The sequence below is a fragment of the Arvicanthis niloticus genome, chromosome 6 (assembly GCF_011762505.2).
Source record: "Arvicanthis niloticus isolate mArvNil1 chromosome 6, mArvNil1.pat.X, whole genome shotgun sequence".
Taxonomy (NCBI): Eukaryota; Metazoa; Chordata; class Mammalia; order Rodentia; family Muridae; genus Arvicanthis; species Arvicanthis niloticus.
Window position 1 is genome coordinate 17,951,927 of NC_047663.1, and position 17,544 is coordinate 17,969,470.

General features: G+C 40.5%; 1 protein-coding gene across 12 annotated transcripts in view; it reads left to right on the forward strand.

Moving 5' to 3' along the window:
* The window catches only part of Kansl1 (KAT8 regulatory NSL complex subunit 1), a 121,470-nt gene that overhangs the window by 101,265 nt on the left and 2,661 nt on the right, over positions 1–17,544 (forward strand). For 8 of the 12 annotated variants that reach the window (XM_076935635.1, XM_076935633.1, XM_076935632.1 and 5 more), the window contains 9 exons: positions 1,092–1,207; positions 1,837–2,032; positions 6,360–6,525; positions 10,884–11,066; positions 11,496–11,684; positions 12,032–12,180; positions 16,108–16,229; positions 16,996–17,053; positions 17,281–17,393. In XM_076935635.1, the coding sequence (XP_076791750.1) occupies positions 1,092–1,207; positions 1,837–2,032; positions 6,360–6,525; positions 10,884–11,066; positions 11,496–11,684; positions 12,032–12,180; positions 16,108–16,229; positions 16,996–17,053; positions 17,281–17,393 (1,292 nt within the window). The remainder of the gene's footprint in view (positions 1–1,091; positions 1,208–1,836; positions 2,033–6,359; positions 6,526–10,883; positions 11,067–11,495; positions 11,685–12,031; positions 12,181–16,107; positions 16,230–16,995; positions 17,054–17,280; positions 17,394–17,544) is intronic. The other 4 variants (XM_076935638.1, XM_034505205.2, XM_034505206.2 and 1 more) reach the window with 1 other exon arrangement.

Consider the following 17,544-nt stretch of genomic DNA (forward strand, 5'->3'; position numbering starts at 1 on the left):
ATCCATCTCCCCAGCCATCATTTGAGATTTTAATTTAGTTTTCTGTCAAAAAATAATATGTGCAAGCTGAGTAGTAGCAGTGGTCCCAGCACTCAGGAGGCAGAGACAGGTGGATCTTTGAGTTTAAGGCCAGCCTGGTGTACTCAAGTTCCAGGACAGACAGGGCTACATAGAGACACCCTGTCTCGGTGGGGAAAAAAGTGTGTGTGTGTGTGTGTGTGTGTGTGTGTGTGTGTCCATCCATCGATCCATCCCCCACACAGAGCTATTTTAAAATAAAATATAACTGAGAACCCTAGATCTGTGCTACAGCACTTGTCAGACATTCTCTGGGTACTGGGTTTGGTTCCCAGCACCATGATATAAAATAACAGTTTTTGAAAAAGATATTTTTATATTACAGTAGCTGAATTTAATGATACTGAAATTTCCTTTTGGCTCTTTTGATTGTTACTGTACTTGATTATTACTTATTTACCCTTTTTGGAAGAGTCATGTTACTCTTTAATTGTTTTTGCTAAACTTTTTTGGTTTCTCGAGACAGGGTTTCTCTGTGTAGCCCTGGCTGTCCTGGAACTCATTCTGTAGACCAGGCTGGCCTCGAACTCAGAAATTCGCCTGCCTCTGCCTCCCGAGTGCTGGGATTAAAGGCGTGCGCCACCACTGCCCAGCTAAACTTTTTTTTGTTTTATAAAATTATGTTGAGGTCCTTCCTCTGTTAGAATGTATGTATGTGCTACTTGTAATCTGGTAAACATTGGGGTTCCTTTTTCCTCCAGAGCTAATTCTCTTAATTACTTTATTCCCATCATAGTTTGGTTTGGTTTTGAAGTTCACTGTCAGAAATTTTAGTGAAGTGGTGATGATGCTGGGATAAATAGAGTTTTTGTTTGCTATTTGTTTTATTTTGAGACAGGGTTTCTCTGTGTAGCTTTGGCTGTCTTGGAACTCATTCTGTAGACCAGGGTGGCCTTAATCTCAGAGATCTGCCTGCCTCTGCCTCCCAAGTGCCGGGATTAAAGAGGTGCACTACCACCACCTGGCTCTGCTGAGATAAATGTTAATGTGTCTTATCTCTTTTCTTTACTCAGATTGAGTCTGTTTCTCAGCCATCAGAAAACCATGGTATCCCTGTTAGTCATATTACAGAGTCGTTGTCTACCAAGTCATGTGGAGCACTGAGACCTGTCAATGGAGTTGTTAACAGGTAATGTTTTATCTCTTCTACTTCTCACACTAATACTCTTACAAATGTTGACTTTGGAGCCCCTAGTTATTCCCAACCAAGACTGGAAAAACCCTACCACTCATTCATACTTTGTATGTTTAATACTATGCCAGGTGTACTTTACTTAGTATGTTCATGTAATCCCTTGTACCTACCATTGTCCACAAGGGACTGGCCAGGAATATAAGTCCTACAAATTATTTAAAGGTTCTTGATAAGTTCCCTAAACATGTGAATAAAATATATATTATTCTTAGAATTTATTATTCATAGAACTGTCTTTAAGACTGTTTATATTTGCAAAATTGTTTTCTTACCAATCATGATTTCTATAGCTTTTGTTAGTCATATTTGTGTTATGGAAGAAAAACTAAGGATGAAAAATTGACCTTTGTGCCTTGCAGACATAATAATTACTGTGCACCAACAGCCTCATGACTAAGCATTACCAAAGTATTACACACTTAGATTAATGTGCATTGTTATCCAGAGTTGACCTGCTTCTATAGAAGGCCTGTGAACATTTGAAAGTCATGAGATGGAACTTACATTACAGGCTTTGTTTTCTTTGTATTCTGAAAAGTAAGTGTCTTCCTCCCCTTTTGTAGTCTTCAGCCTGTCCTGGCAGACCAAGTTCCAGGTGACAGCTCTGATGCTGAGGAACAGTTACATAAAAAGCAAAGGCTGAATTTAGTTTCTTCATCGACCGATAGCACGTGTGTCGCAGCCCGAACTCGACCTGTACTGAGCTGTAAGAAACGGAGGCTTGTTAGGCCCAGCAGCATTGTTCCTCTTTCTAAGAAGGTGGGTACTCAGAGAATCATTCTGTTCTCAACTTCACTGCCATTTACCCAATACTTCCAAAGTTGGCTAGCCCCCAAGTTTTCCTGTGAGCCTCCAAAAAATACTGAGTCCTAAACCTGCTTCCCAGAGCTATGTTTGGTTGCTTTGAAGTTAAAATAAAAATCCCTTTCCTTTTTTCTTTTTTTTTTTTTTTTAAGTTTTGAGTTAGCATGCCATGTTTAATGTGATAGTTTCTTTTTTTCTTTTCTTTTTTTTTTTATTTTTTATTTTATTTTGTTTTGGTTTGGTTTTTGGTTTTTGGTTTTTTCGAGACAGGGTTTCTCTGTGTAGCTCTGGCTGTCCTGGAACTCACTCTGTAGACCAGGCTGGCCTCGAACTCAGAAATCCACCTGCCTCTGCCTCCCAAGTGCTGGGATTAAAGGCGTGCGCCACCACCGCCCGGCCTAATGTGATAGTTTCATATGTATCATTGTACTTTGTTTATACGAAGGTCATAAACCATGTGATAGGCAGATGTTGAGAACCTGCACTCTGCCTCAACGCTTTGGGGGCTAAGTGCTCTGGTCAAGAGAGAGAGTGGGGCTCTTGGGGCAAGAATGGAGACAAGACAGAGTGTGATCAAGTCTCTTACCAAGTCTCTTTTATTGAAGGGAATTCTGAGATATTTATACGCTTTTGCCACGTGCCTTGTAGGCGCGTGGATACCACGTGCCTTGCAGGTGTTGATACGACGTAAGCCTTACAGGCGTCTATGACGTGGATAGCACGTGCGCCTTGCAGACTTGGATACCATGTGCGCCTTGCAGCTAGGGGCAGTAAACAGCAACACAAAATATGTGGGATATCAGAGTGTGCTTCAGCTGTTGTAGGCTATTGAAAACCAAATCTCTTATCAGGGTATATGGTTCCAGATGGCTGTAAAGATAATCTAGCCGCTTTCTGCTAAAAGTCGGCTCCCAATAGGCAGATATAATAACTTTTGGCTTGAGTTTTTAAGCAAATTGAAAAGTTTAAATTCTGCCATGAACACTTTGAAGGGGAATACATTTGTCATCTCCACTGTTTTCACTGAAATTGGAAGTGTTAGCCTGGTATGGTGTGGTACACCTGCATAATCCCAACACATGACAAGTAGTGGAGGAATCAGGAGTTAGAGATCGGGCTTGACTAGAAATTAGATAATAAATTTGAAGGCATTCAGGGTTATAGAAAGCTCTGTCTTAAGTAAGCCAACAAAAACAACAGCCAGATGTGGAGCAATAAGCTGTCTCTGAGCCATCTCTGGCTTCCCCTTCCACATGTTCATTTTGAGACAAGATCTCTTGTAGACCAGGATGATCTACACTCCTGCCTTACATCCTGTGTACAGGTATGAACTACCAGGCTTGACTCTTGCTTATGAAATTATTGGTTTGTTTTGATACAAGGTTTCACTGTGTAAACCAAGCTGGCCTGAACTCCTGATCCTCTGTCTTAGATGGAAAGATCACAAGTATACACTACCACACCCACACTTTGCCAGAAGTGACAGTGGCAGTTGGTGAAGGTTTAGTGCTTTTTTTGTAAGAATTTGTTTTAATGTGCTTGTTTTCCCTGAGTGTGCCATGTGCCATGTGTATTGCCTGGTGGGGTCAATATTTAAGGAGTTTGGCTGTGCTGCAGTGAGTGTATGGGCACAAAGTGCACTTGGGCTTTTGGAGGTTTTGTTTGCTTGCTTGTTGCTGTTTTTTTGTGGGGAGGGTATAGGTCACACGGGTTGGAGGCAGAGGATGAACTGGGACCTTCTAATTCACTGGAAATTGAATGGAATTAAGGCTCATTTAAAGATGCAATAGTATGTATGATTCTTACATTTGTAGTAGACTCTTGTTTTTATATAAAAATATTATTGCATACTAAAGCCAAAAAAAAATGTTTTAATGTGTTTATTTGGCCTGAGTGTTTGTATGTCTATCATGTATGTGGCATAGTACCCTCAGATTAGCAAAGGATGTTGGATCTCCTGGGGCTTGGGTTATAGATGGTTATAAACCACCAGGTTCACTACCAGTTCAGCAAGGAGCTGAACATACTCTTAGCTGCTGAGCCATCTGTCCAGCTACAGAGACTTGCTTTTAAAAAAGAATCTTCATTAGAATATCTTTTCTTAGTTCTTCTTCATTCCTCCCTTCTTCCTTTGTTCTTTGCTTCTTTGTGTTTTGAGACAGAGTCTCTGTTAACCAGCCTGGTCTTTATCTCCTATGCCTCTTGCCTATACCTCCTGAGAGTCAGCCATATGCCAGCTTGCCCAGCTTTCAGTACAGTTTCTAAATTACCAGAGAAAATGGAGATGATTTCAAAATTGTGATGAATTTTTGATTGCTTATTTTTTGAATAGCAGAGTTTATTTTATTTTGAAATTTATGAAATCGATGTAATATATGTTGGAGTACCTAGCTGGTTCAGTTACTAGGATAAGTGGTTTTTTTTTTTTTTCTTTATGAATCCTTTGTTCTTACACATTAACTCTTTTGTAAAATACTTGTTGAACTTTGGTGAGTTAAGTCTATTCTAGGTATTGATGATACAATACTAGGTACAAAATTTCTTATTCATGAAATAACCTAATTACTAGTGACAGAAACAAATGAAAAAATAAATTACCCAGTTTATCCTGTAGTTGGTGTGGGAAGGTGCAGCAGGGTGGGATAGAGTGTTGGGGACCTCAGATAAAGGAGAGGTATGACTGTGGGTTCTTAATACTTCAAAGTATAGAGCTATGAAAACAAAGAAAAAATGAACCAAGAATGACTAAGAAAGGAAAAAATCCACCAAAGTATAGTGTGATAGAGGGTCTCTAAGAGAAAGGTGTTGTGATTGTCCAGGTCAGAAGCTGTTGACAAATGAAGTAGGATGAAAACAATGACTTCAGGAGAGAACAAGACCAAAAGAACTGAGGTTATTTAAAAGAATATATTTTCAGCAAGTTGGAAAGAGGTCTCAGTGGTTAAGAACATATACTGTTCTTAAAGAGGATCCAGGTTGTGTGTTTTTGTTTTGTTTTGTTTTGTTTTGTTTTTCGAGACAGGGTTTCTCTGTGTAGTCCTGGCTGTCCTGGAACTCACTCTGTAGGCCAGGCTGGCCTGGAACTCAGAAATCCACCTGCCTCTGCCTCCCAAGTGCTGGGATTAAAGGCGTGCGCCACCAAATGTAATAGGTCTTAATGGTAGTTCTGTAGAACTACCTAGGTCTCTGGAAAAGCAGCAAGCTTTTGTTTTCTGAAAGTCTTTTATGGTGAGATGTTTTGGTTGGTTGGTTGGTTGGTTGGTTGGTTGGTTGGTTGGTTGGTTGGTTGGTTGGTTTGGTTTTTATGTTTTGTTTAAGCTTTAGAGTTTGTTTGTTTGTTTGTTTGTTTAAGACACAGACCCGCTGAAAGTCTTTTATGGTGAGATGTTTTGGTTGGTTGGTTGGTTGGTTGGTTGGTTGGTTGGTTTGGTTTTTATGTTTTGTTTAAGCTTTAGAGTTTGTTTGTTTGTTTGTTTAAGACACAGACCCGCATCCCTAATTAACTGGGTAGGATGGTAATTCTATCATCAAATAGTAATTAATGATGCCCACATAGAATATCATATTCAGTTAGTATCTTTTTCTCTCAGCAGCATCTACCATTGCAACGTATTAAAATTTTCCCCTTTAGTTTACCCAATAGCATCTTTAGGATACTTAGTCCCAGCGTTTGGATGGTTGGGTGGTAAGGTGGTAGAGGTAGCAGCATTAGGAGTTTTAGGGTAAACCTTGACTCTGAGTTATTGTTCACATTTTCATAAAAGGAGAAAACATAATAACTATAAGCCAGAAAGGTGCACATACTATTCTCTACCACTCGGAGAATAAGAAGGGATTCTTGGTGTTTAAGGCCAATCTGAGAAACAGTACAATCTTGCCTCATGCTTTGGCAAATGGCAGACTTGTTCTTTGTAACACAAGATTGTAAGAATTCCATATTAGACATCTCAGCTTTTTCTCTCAAAGCTTAAGAATCTAAAAAAAGAAAAATCTTTACATAATTAGGTCTTTAGAGGACTTAAATTTATTCATTTAACTCTGTCTTGTCCTTACGTATATAAAGGAAATTTAAAGAAAATAATTTATCCTTGGAATTAGTGTAACATAGAAGTTATAATGGAAACATTAAACATACATAATTTATTTTCATTATATAGTCAGAAGTTGTGTTTTGTTTTTTGAAGGTAGAGGACAGTTAGAGATCCACGTGCTTGCCAATAAAAGCATATACACCACCATGTTTATCAGAGACAAATTGTCAGTTTTGTTTTGCTTTTCACAGGTTCACCGGAATGTCCGCTCTGGCTGTGATGTGAATCCCTCTTGTGCACTGTGTGGTTCAGGCAGTGTGAACACCATGCCTCCTGAAATACAGTATGAAGCACCTCTGTTGGAGCGTCTCTCCCAGTTGGACTCATGTGTTCACCCTGTGCTTGCATTTCCAGATGGTAAGAAAGACAACAGAGTTTACTAATCAATGATCTAAAAGGGTTCCAGGTGAAAGAAAACCAGTGAGATCAGATATTTAATATCACTCAACTTTCTGTCAACAAAAACTTGTCAGAGGTAAACCTCCTGTCTCAGCCTACTATTTCCATCAAATTTCTTATCTATTAACTTTTTGGGTGTTTATTGGAGTTTCCCCTCTGCATTTAGAATTTTTTAGTGTGATGGCTATTCTGTGGCACTGTGTTTTTGTGTTTTCTCATCAGTTTGTAGAGTTTTTGGAATCAAAATCAACTGCCGTTCTTTGTCTTGTTGTGTCTTCCACCTTCCGCATATTTTAGGCACTCTATTACATTTGTCTAGATAAGAAATTGAGCTGGGGGTTAGAAAGATGGCTCAGACATTAAGAGTACTGACTGCTTTTCCAGAGGTCCTGAGTTTAATTCCCAGGAACCACATGGTGGCTCACAACCATCTGTAGTGGGATCTGACACCCTCCTCTGGTGCGTCTGAAGACAGCTGCAGTGTACTCATATAAAAATAAATAAATCTAAAAGAAAGAAAAGCTTTTAGACCCTATGGTACAGTCCTGCAATCCTAGCTATTAAGGGGAGGCTAAGACAGGAGACCTGCTGGTTACTTAGATTCTGTCTTAAAATTAAAAAAGGCAGATGTGGTGGTGCACACTTAAGAATCACAACACCTGGGAGAGAGAAGTGGGGAAGTTGCCATGCATTGAGGCCCACCTGATTGACATAACAAGTTCTGTACTGTAGTCAAACTTCAAATAACTGTGAAAGAAATTGAAATTAAAGGGGTGGGGGCATTCACCATAAATCCCAGCACTCAAAAACTAAGGCAAATAGACCTCTGTGAGTTCTAGGCTGACCAAGGCTACATACATAGTGAGGTCCACATCTCTTTTTGGTTTTTCAAGAGGGTTTCTCTGCGTAACAGCCACTTTGTAAATCAGGCTGGCCTTGAACTCACAGAGATCTGCCTGCCTCTGCCTCCTGAGTTCTAGAATTAAAGGACCAGCGAGACCTCATCTCTTTCTTTTTTTAATTAAACAAAAGGCCATAAGAGGAAAGGAAAGAGGCTTAGCAAGTAAAGGCACAGCCCACACAGGAGTGCTGGGATGACAGATGGATGCCACCACAGCCTTTCTAAGGAACAAGGATCATACCTGGTGGCACACACCTTTACTGGCTACTTAGAGGCAGGTGGCAGAAGGTGTATTTCGAGTTTGAGGCCAGCCTGGTCTATAGAGAAACCCCGTCTCATAGCAACCCAAAAAGGTAAAAATAGGACTGGTCTTGTATTGTAGCTAGTTGGTAGAGTTCTTGCTTATTAGCATGTGTAAAATCGTGTGTTTAACTCCAATATGGAAAAATATATTTAAGTAGTTCTATGAAGACTTTTTTATCTCTAGCTGTAGAAGATGAGGGATTAGGGTGAGAATATTTATTAGTATTGCAGCAGGAGAGCCTTTATTTTCTTATCACCTAATTTCAGTAATCAGTTTAGTTCCTACCTAGAGATATATAGCCTTGTGTGCTCTTTGGGGAAACAAGGTCTGATGAGAGCACCACCTGGTGGCTGGAAAGATCTATGCTGTTGTAAGACACTGACAGCCTGAGTACTTGAGGGTATATGACTTCCCAGCAGGAAGAAGTGAGCATTGCAAAACACCAAGACAGCAGGCTTGAGAAAATGGTGGAAAATAACAAGCAGAATCCTTCAGCGAATTCAGAATATCAGAACTTGGTGAACTAAAGACTCAGTTTTTCAGTCACTTTTTAATTTTCTTTAAGGAAGTAGTTAGTTGTTTGAGATGGAGTTGGTAATCAGTTTATATTTTCCTTTATGTGATAAAGCACTACACCTTAAATAATAGCATGTTAATCTTATGTAAATGAATATGAGACATGTTAAAGCTGAATGAGTCTCTTGTGATTTTTTTACATTTTTTTTTAAAGAGTATCAAAATGTGTATCCATGCAGACCTCAGACTAGTAATCGTCCCTCATACCTTACCCTCCAAAGTGCAGGGTTATATACATGCAAGCTACATGTCCATGATCTTAAAATATTTCATCCCTTTGTTCAGGCCTTCTAGTCTGTCCAGTTTGTTCTAATTTTCAGTAAATGTTTTTAAACCAAGAGCTTTGTGTATATGGGCAAACACTCTTTTTTGGTTTTTCAAGACAGGGTTTCTCTGTGTAGCCCTGGGGGCAAACACCCTTAACACTGAGCTACAGCCCCAGCCTATGTTCAGATTTTTGGCTTTTTCCATTTCATTAGAATAATACCATTCAGTTGTATACCTACTCAGACCAACAGTACCTTAAGAACTTGTGTTGTCCACTGATTGGGGAAGTTAACAGGATCTTGTTCATTTTTTTATAAAAGTGATTAAAAGAAAATACAGTACCTTCTGTATTTGTGAATCTGTTTTGTAGTTTGTTTTGTGATAAGGTCTCACTATATGTAACTTTAGCTAGCCTTAAACTTGCAGCAGTTCTTCTTTTCCTACCTCCCAAATCCTGGGATTTAGAGGCACACACCGTCATGCCCAGTTGTTGGGTATGTTTATTTTAGGGATTAGGATAGGTGAATCTTTTCCCCTTGTCAGCTCACCCTTCCGTTTGTTTATCTTCTATCCCTCACTCCCTTTTTTTTTTTATGTGCTAGAAATCAAACCCAGGACATTGCATATCCTAGAAAAGTGTTCTGCAACTGGACTACAGCCCTGATGCTCATTTTGTGTTTAAAAAAAAAAAATCTATAAGCTCTCTGGACCCTTGTGGTCTTTCTATGTATGGCCCTAGCGTCCAGGAACTCTCTATAGACCAGACTGGCCAAACTAGTGGAAGATCTAGATGCCAGCCAGCCTCTCCCTCTCAAGGGCTGAGGTTTAAGGTGTGTGCTGCTGCCACCACCAGCTTGTGCTTTTTTGGTTGTTTGGGGTTGTTGGTTGGTTGGTTGGTTGGTTGGTTTTAAGACCATATCTGATCTCTTTCTAATTTTGACTGAGAATAAGTCATTTTCAGTACTCAGTTTTGCTACTAGTTTCACAGTACTGAGAGGGAACTAGGCCCCAGATTGTTGTCAGTAGTTGGTAATAAGAGCTTTTATACTACTTCAGTATGTTTTTTTGTTTTTTTGTTTTTTTTTTTTTAATCTCCTAAAGGAAGCTGGAGAAATGGGTCAGTGGTTAAAAGCCATTGCTGTTCTTACAGAGGACCCAGGATTCAGTTCCCAGCACCCACATAGTAGCTCACAACCATTTATAACTTGACCTTTGGGAGTTTGGACACCCTCTTTCAGTTTTCAAAGATACCAGGTGCATACATGGTACAGATAACAGCTATAAATTTTCTTAAAATTCATTGGTAGAGTTAAAAATGCATCTGGGATTTTATGCTTGGGATTTAGCTCAGTTGGTCTAGTGCTTGCCTAGTATGAATGAAGCCTTTAATGCCAGCACTTGGGAAGCAAAGGCAGTCGGATATCTCTTGATTTTAGGCCAGCCAAGGCTATACAGTTAGAAAACTATAGCTATATAACAAGGCTATAAAACTCTTGTCTCAAACAAACAAAAAATACAGAGTTTGGGTTCTCCCTTTTGGGAACTCTCTTTCGGGTTCTCCCTATCTTCACACCCACGCAGCTTCATGTTCTTTCTCTCTAAAAAAGAATGAAAGAAAAATCAAAACAAACCAATAAGGCAAAAATGACAGAAGAAAATCAAAATAGAATATAAAAATATGAAGTCCAGCTTGGCAGTGGTGTTGCAGCTTATCTCTGCGTTTGAGGACAGCTGGGGCTACATAGAGAAGCCATGTCTTGAAAAACAAACACACAAAAAAAAATGTGAAGTACATTTTGTGTTGGCCAAACTCCTCTTGGCCATGGGGCCTGCCTTGGAGTGCAGTTGATACACCTAATAACACTCCATTAGAGAATACTAATTTTTCCTTTTACAGCAGGTATCAGTTGCAGAGAGCTTTTTGTTAAGGAGTGTAATTTTGTGTCTGCTTCCACTTCCCAATTGTGCAGTTTGTGTGGTTTGAACGTCTGTTGGTCTTATGCATATTGTCTCAGTCTCCATGAGTTCATATGTATGTCGATTGGTTCTGTGGTCCAATTTTGTCTGGAAGATGCTGTTTACTTGAAATTGCCTACTACCTCTGGCACTTAGAATCTTTATACACTCTCTATCATAGATCTTTAAGGGGAAAGAGTTTGATTAAAATATCCCATTTAGGGCTAAGTGCCCGTCTCTCACCCTTTAAGGACAGAGGAGCCCAGTAATTAGGCTCTTGGACTGACCTGCAGTGTTTTATTTTTCTTACAGATGTTCCCACAAGCCTGCACTTCCAGAGCATGCTGAAGTCTCAGTGGCAAAACAAGCCTTTTGACAAGATCAAACCTACCAAAAAGTTTTCTCTTAAGCACAGAGCAGCCATGCCATGCAGTCTATCAGATCCAGTTCGTAAAGACAGACACAAGTTGGTCAACTCCTTCCTTACAACAGCCAGTAAGTTTCCAGGAACTGAGGGGTCCTGTGGAATTAGTATTGCTACAGTTTTTACCTCTTGTATTTTTTGGTTTTCTGTGCCAGTATTCTGGAATTGGGAAAAGCATTTAGTTATTTAATACAAATTCGGCTCACAGCTTACCCTGTCCAATTGTTTTGGATGCTTTCTGATAGACTTTGGAAGCTATTTCAAACAGGCAGGATCTTAAATGTTGAGTGAACAGCCAGGAGCAATATGATGTGGGCAGGTTACCTTCTGAAACCTGGTGTTAACATTTCTATTTGTGACTCCCTGTCCCTGTCTATAAGGTTGGGTCCCAGACTACCCTGCTGCCCTGAGTATATAACCTAAGGAGAATGGAGGAGCTCAGAACTCAAACAAGATTTGAGTAAATGTATTTCACAGCTCTTTTTTGTTCCCCTCTTCAGAGCTGCCCCATCACCAAACACGGCCTGACAGGACCCACAGGCAGCACTTAGACGATGTGGGGGCTGTGCCCATGGTGGAGCGAGTGACAGCTCCAAAAGCAGAGCGCTTGCTCCACCTACCGCCATCTGTGCATGACCCAACCCACAGCAAAATGAGATTGCGAGATCACTCATCAGAGAGAAGTGAAGGTACGGCCAGGCCCGGCACCTCTACCTGCATTGGCACTTGCTCAGAGCTTTCTGGGACAGCCCAAGCTTCTCTTAAATCCCCTAACCCAAGGTTTGTCCATCACTTTCTAGAAAGACATAGCAGGGCTCACTATTGCTTCTGGATGCAGGTCACTTCTTATTGCTACAACATCCGCCCAGTCCCCTATTTCCCATCAGCTAGTTTGCTGCAGCTTTTTTAATCCTGTAGGCTTAAAAAAAGCATTTTTTGCCTTTAGTGTGTATTGCTGGCATTCCTAACATGTTAGAAGTTGAACTGGTTAGCCATTTAGCCATGTATTTCTCTCTTTTCTGTTGATTTTCTTCAGTGTTGAAGCATCACACAGATATGAGCAGTTCCAGCTACTTGACAGCTACCCACCATCCATCGCATAGCCCCCTCGTGAGACAGCTGTCCACCTCATCAGACACCTCCACACCCCCCAGCTCTAACTCACAAGTTGGAGCCAGCACATCTGTAAGTACCTGAGTGGAGGTGATAGGACATTTTCCCGATTACAGGGCACTCATAGTGGCTCTAGAGACCAATGTAGATACTTGGCCCCCTGCTAAGTTTTCTCAGATTTGTGTTTCATAGTAAGAGTGGATCTCTGCAAAGTCATGGGTAGACAGTTGCTATAGAGGCCAGGGTAGTGGTGGTGATGATGATGGGTTTAGTTGGTTGATTGTTGAGCAGAATACTTGGACCTTATTCATAGTTGGCATGGTCTGACCTACAACACTGAGTTTAGAGACAGGTTTTTCTGAAGGTGCTCTTTGACTCTTTGGGATCTGGTTTCACCCAGAACTTGTATACCATGGCACCCTAATCTTTTTAGGCCAGGAATTGAACATGAGAAGAAGCGTGAAGAAGAGCTATTTTTAGATATTCAAGACTACAATTTTCTTATTTCTGCTATTGATGCATGGCAAGTAGGATGCTAAGAATGAACAAGGGAAAAAGTAGCGTCAATGCTTTTTCAGGTATACAGAGCAGAAGTATGCAGCAGGCTACTGTGGCCATATTTATACTTAGTATATGCATAGTGGGCCGTTGAAGGCATACTCCCTACTTTCTACACTATCAAATCCCATTCAGGGAGTTATTTGCATAGCCATTCCATACATAGTCTCATTAAAGATATCCAACCATCTTTTATATGGTAATTACAATAACAAGTGTTAATTGTACTTGTAATAATAAAATCTGTTGCTGTGATAAACACTTGCACTACTGGTCTTGATGGTACACGTCTGTAATTCTAACATTCAAGAGGCTGAAGCAAAAGGATCAATAGATATACATGCTATCCCATTTAAATCTGTACTTTGATAAATAGATAGCATTATGAATCCTGATTTTTGTGGACATGAAAACTAAGACTTGCCAAGGGTGAGTGTGTTTTATAAGGTGAGGAAGTTTGAGGGTGTGATTGTGATTCAAACCCTTGTAGTCTGACTACAAGATCAGCCCTCTCACCAGTACATCATCACATAGCCTTGGCCTGAGATGGGGTGTTACAGAATCTGAGAGCTCACAAAATGTGCTCACTGAGCTCCTGGAATCAGGTACAAATTCATTCACATTGTTCTTTGGTCTTACAGATCTCTGCCTCTTCCAAATACCCTTCTTCCTTCACCTTCTCCTCTCACAGACTTTGTCTGAATAGGTGTATAGTATTCCTCACACACTCCACCAGACACTAGCCAAGGGTTTCACTTAATCAGATAGAGAAAAGAGTAATGAGAGTAATTCTCATTTAAAAAAACAAAAACCAAAAAAACCCACAAACTCCAAGGTCGAGGACTTGCTAAACCAATTTGTTTGTTTATTTATTTATTTATTTTAAATCTGTCAGCCCTGATGAGTCTGGAGAGTGATGACCTAGACCTTAAACCATTTAGAATTAAATTTACTAAATACCTATTTTATGCATAGCATGCTAATGTTTAGGACCCCAACCCTTTTTTAACAAGGTTCCTCTATGTAGTCCTATAGCTCACTGGCTCAAAATTCACAGAAATCCTCCTGCCTCTGCTTCCCCAGTGCTGGGGTTAAAGACATTTGCCACCACACCCAGCTCCTTTGGGTTCTTACTGCCTCATTTATTCAGGCAATCACGGTTTTTTGAATAGTAAGCAGAGTGATATGCCAGATTTAATTTGATAAGCAAGGTGGTAACAAGACAAGGGGATTCAAGGTAGGGGCTTTTAAGGTATTTGTAGCTGTGCTTCACAGGGATCATTGCCTGTGTTAAAGTTATCTTAATGGTCTTTAAACAAATTGTGATTGTTTTATGTGCATCTTGAAATCCAGTGGATTTTAAAAAATACTTAGAAAAATTTAAAAGTCAGACATAGTAGCAGTTAGGGTGAAACTGAACAGGAGGGATGTGAGTGATCCAGCTCAGGCTGCATAGTAAACCCACCGGAGAGACAACGTAAACTAGAGGGGAAAGACCAGATTCTTCCTGTTTCTTTCTGTTGTGAATGAGTGCTACCAGATTGGGGTGTAGAAGCAGAGGGTGCAGGCCAGAGGCCTGAGAAATCTGAAGGAAATACGAACCTCTTTCTAGCAGGAGCTTCATTCTTGACTAAGAGAGGAAAAGCTGTCTCTCCCAAGGCGCCTTCAAGATACATTTCTTGTGTGAATCATAGAACTTGAGCCAAGATATGACAGTAACAGAAGCCTTTGGGTCACTAATGCTCACTTGTAGAACTCAGCTGAATAAAACGTCCAAAAGTCTCAACCATTTTAGTTAAGCTATGACCTAAAATTTGTGAGGTCAGTGACTGTCTAGTCTTACTGATATAGTAAAAATTTTAAAATACGATGGTCTGAAATCATTCACATGACACCATCTGAAATTTAGTATTCTTACAGTGTCCTAACATAATGAAATGAATAGATTAGCTCACCTTCCAGGGAGATACAATAGTTGGCCAGGGGTGGTAGCTTATCTTTCTCACTAACCCCTCCCTGTGGGCTGACCACACTTGGTGGTTTGGGTATGTATGACCTCTTGGGTGTTTCCAGCTGTATTGTTGCCATGACAACATATTTGTCATCCCACTGTTTCCCTATGGCCTCTTACAGCTCAGTTAACAGGCTGTTTCAGGATAAGGTATTTGCTCTCTGGGCAGAAGCAGCTAATAGAGTTTTTCTTCTTTTAGGAGACTCAATCATTGGGCTCTCTGCTGTATTCACTCTGTCTGGGTTTTTTTTGTTTTTTTGTTTTTTTGTTTTTTTGTTTTTTTTTTTTTAAAGACAGGGTCTTTCTATGTAGCTCTGGCTTTCCTAGAACTTGCTGTGTAAACCAGGCTAACCTTGAACTCACAAAGATCTGTCTACATCTGCCCCCTCAAGTGCTGGGATTAAAGATGTGCAGCACTATACCTGACTTTATTCATTCTTAGTTTCTTATCTATCATAGATGCCCAACTCTGCTTCTGCTGTTGGACCCTTGAAAGTATTATTTCCTCAAAGATTTAATGTTCTCACTTACTGTGGAAACACATCCTTTTAGGGTAGGGGGTGGGGGGTTGGAGCTGTAGTCAGATCCTTCTTCAATTTCCTTCCACTCTTCTCTTTCCCCAAAATAATAGAAAGATGAGAGTTATGTGAGGGCTGAGAAGGTGGTTGGTACAGACTTAGCTGAGGAGTTGAAATCTTCAAGAGGAAGGTGTTTTCATGGCAGCTAAGGTAAGATGGTTTGTTAAAGTGGGCTTACTCTTTGAGCCTCTTTTCTGGTAAAAGAATTCAGTGCTTTTAATCTAACTAGTCACCATTATTCCAAGAGCATTTCTTAACCACAGAGCCATCACCTCTCCAGCTCTAAAACAAGGATTTTAGATTTTAAAAGAGAAATGTTAAAGCCAGGCAGTAGTGGCACATACCTTTAACTTGGGGGGGGGGTAGAGGCAGCTGGGTCTCTGAGTTTGAACTAAGCCTGGTCTCTAGAGTGAGTTAGTTCCGGTACAACTAGGGCTATATAGAGAAACTCCGTCTCAAAAACAAACAAAAAATGGAGTTAGTAGAATGAAGTAATAGGAACTTCACCACCACCACCAAATTGCCTTAAAATCTAGGATACCCACTTATAAAAATCTAGCAATTCTATTTCCACATGAATCCATGAAGGAGTAGGATGGTCAGGAAGAGTGCCTTGTGAATGGGAATACTCCTTGGGGCTGCCATGGATGGACACAGACACAGACACATGCTATACACACATGTGCACCCCAAGAACTCTGCTCCCAGAGACAATCTGTTTAGATATACATTTGTTGCTTTGGTGGCCACTGCCACCCAAGGACCTGTGTTCATGGTCATTCTGTCATATGACTGATGGTTTTAAATCTGTAGCATTGTACCTCCCTTGAAACTTAAACTTTTGTCTTACAGCAGCCAGTGAGGAGGAGAAGGGGAGAGAGCTCATTTGATATTAACAACATCGTCATCCCAATGTCTGTTGCTGCAACAACTCGTGTTGAGAAACTACAGTACAAAGAAATCCTTACTCCAAGGTATAAAGAAGCCCTGTTTACTCAGCAGCTCCTCCTCTCTTCTGTATTCCCTTCTCTTCTGACTACACAGTCCATAGAGTTGTTTTTTTAAAAGAAGGATCTGGGGTCAGGCATGATGGTCCATCTGGGTTCTCCAGAGTGCACTGTGGGCTATAGGTCTGTACTTTATTTCTAGAAACAACAATGAGAAGAGGAGTCAAAAGACATGGCAGCTCATGGCTTTAATTCCAGACCTTAGGAATTCTCGGAATTTGAGACTTGTGGGGGGAGGGGGGAGTTGTTGTTTTCATTGGGAGTAGCTTCTTAGTCTTAGCAGTTGAGAAACTGAGATAGATAGATTGCCATGTGCCTGCTTGGACTACATAGTGAAAGACTGTGTTTCAAAAAAGCAAGAACAAATATGGGGTGGGGGTGCCTGATAGGAATAAAATCATTTCTGTTACCATCTTTTAATCCATTGTATGAATCCACCAACCCAAAGGTCAGACCTACCAAATTTCTTATAATGTTTATTTCATTTATAAGCCTCTGTAGGAAAGTTCAAAGATTATGTTCTTTCTGTATGATATGAATCAACTAATACTAAATGCTGTTTATTTACAATTGAGCTTGACAGTCTTATCAGCCTGACCTCTAACAGCTGCTGCTTCTGTGTTTCTGTTTCTGGCCTTTGTGGGTATTTGCATGTGTTGCTTCATTTAGAGGTAGGAACATCATAGCCTGCCTACAATCCTGTGATTTTTTTTTTTTTTCTTCCTGTTTGCAGCTGGCGAGAGGTTGATCTTCAGTCTCTGAAGGGGAGTCCTGATGAAGAGAATGAGGAGGTAATACCATATTTATACTGTCTTAGAGGAACATGCACACCCACCCCAACTATGGGTTCATACACTCGATGCCTTAAGACATAAGGGTTTTCAAATGCAAGCTCGTCATATTCTTGGTTTTGACTAACAACATCTGCAATGGTGTGAGACTGACTTTAGAATTATTCTGCTGATTTATAACCTTAGCTTCCTGGAGATGAGAGATTGATAAAACTGCTTTGTTGCAGATCGAGGACCTATCAGATGCAGCCTTTGCCGCCCTGCATGCCAAATGTGAGGAGATGGAAAGGGCGAGGTGGCTGTGGACCACCAGTGTGCCACCCCAGCGTCGGGGTAGCAGGTAATGGGTGGGCGAGGGTTCCCAGTATCTACTAAGACAGGGAGGATGATAGCCTCGGAAAGTATGTTTAAAGGCCTACTGGTTGTCATAGTGATTTAGCCATAAGGAGTTTAGAAGGCCTCAAAAGTTGATCCTCTCTTGGTGGGGACTG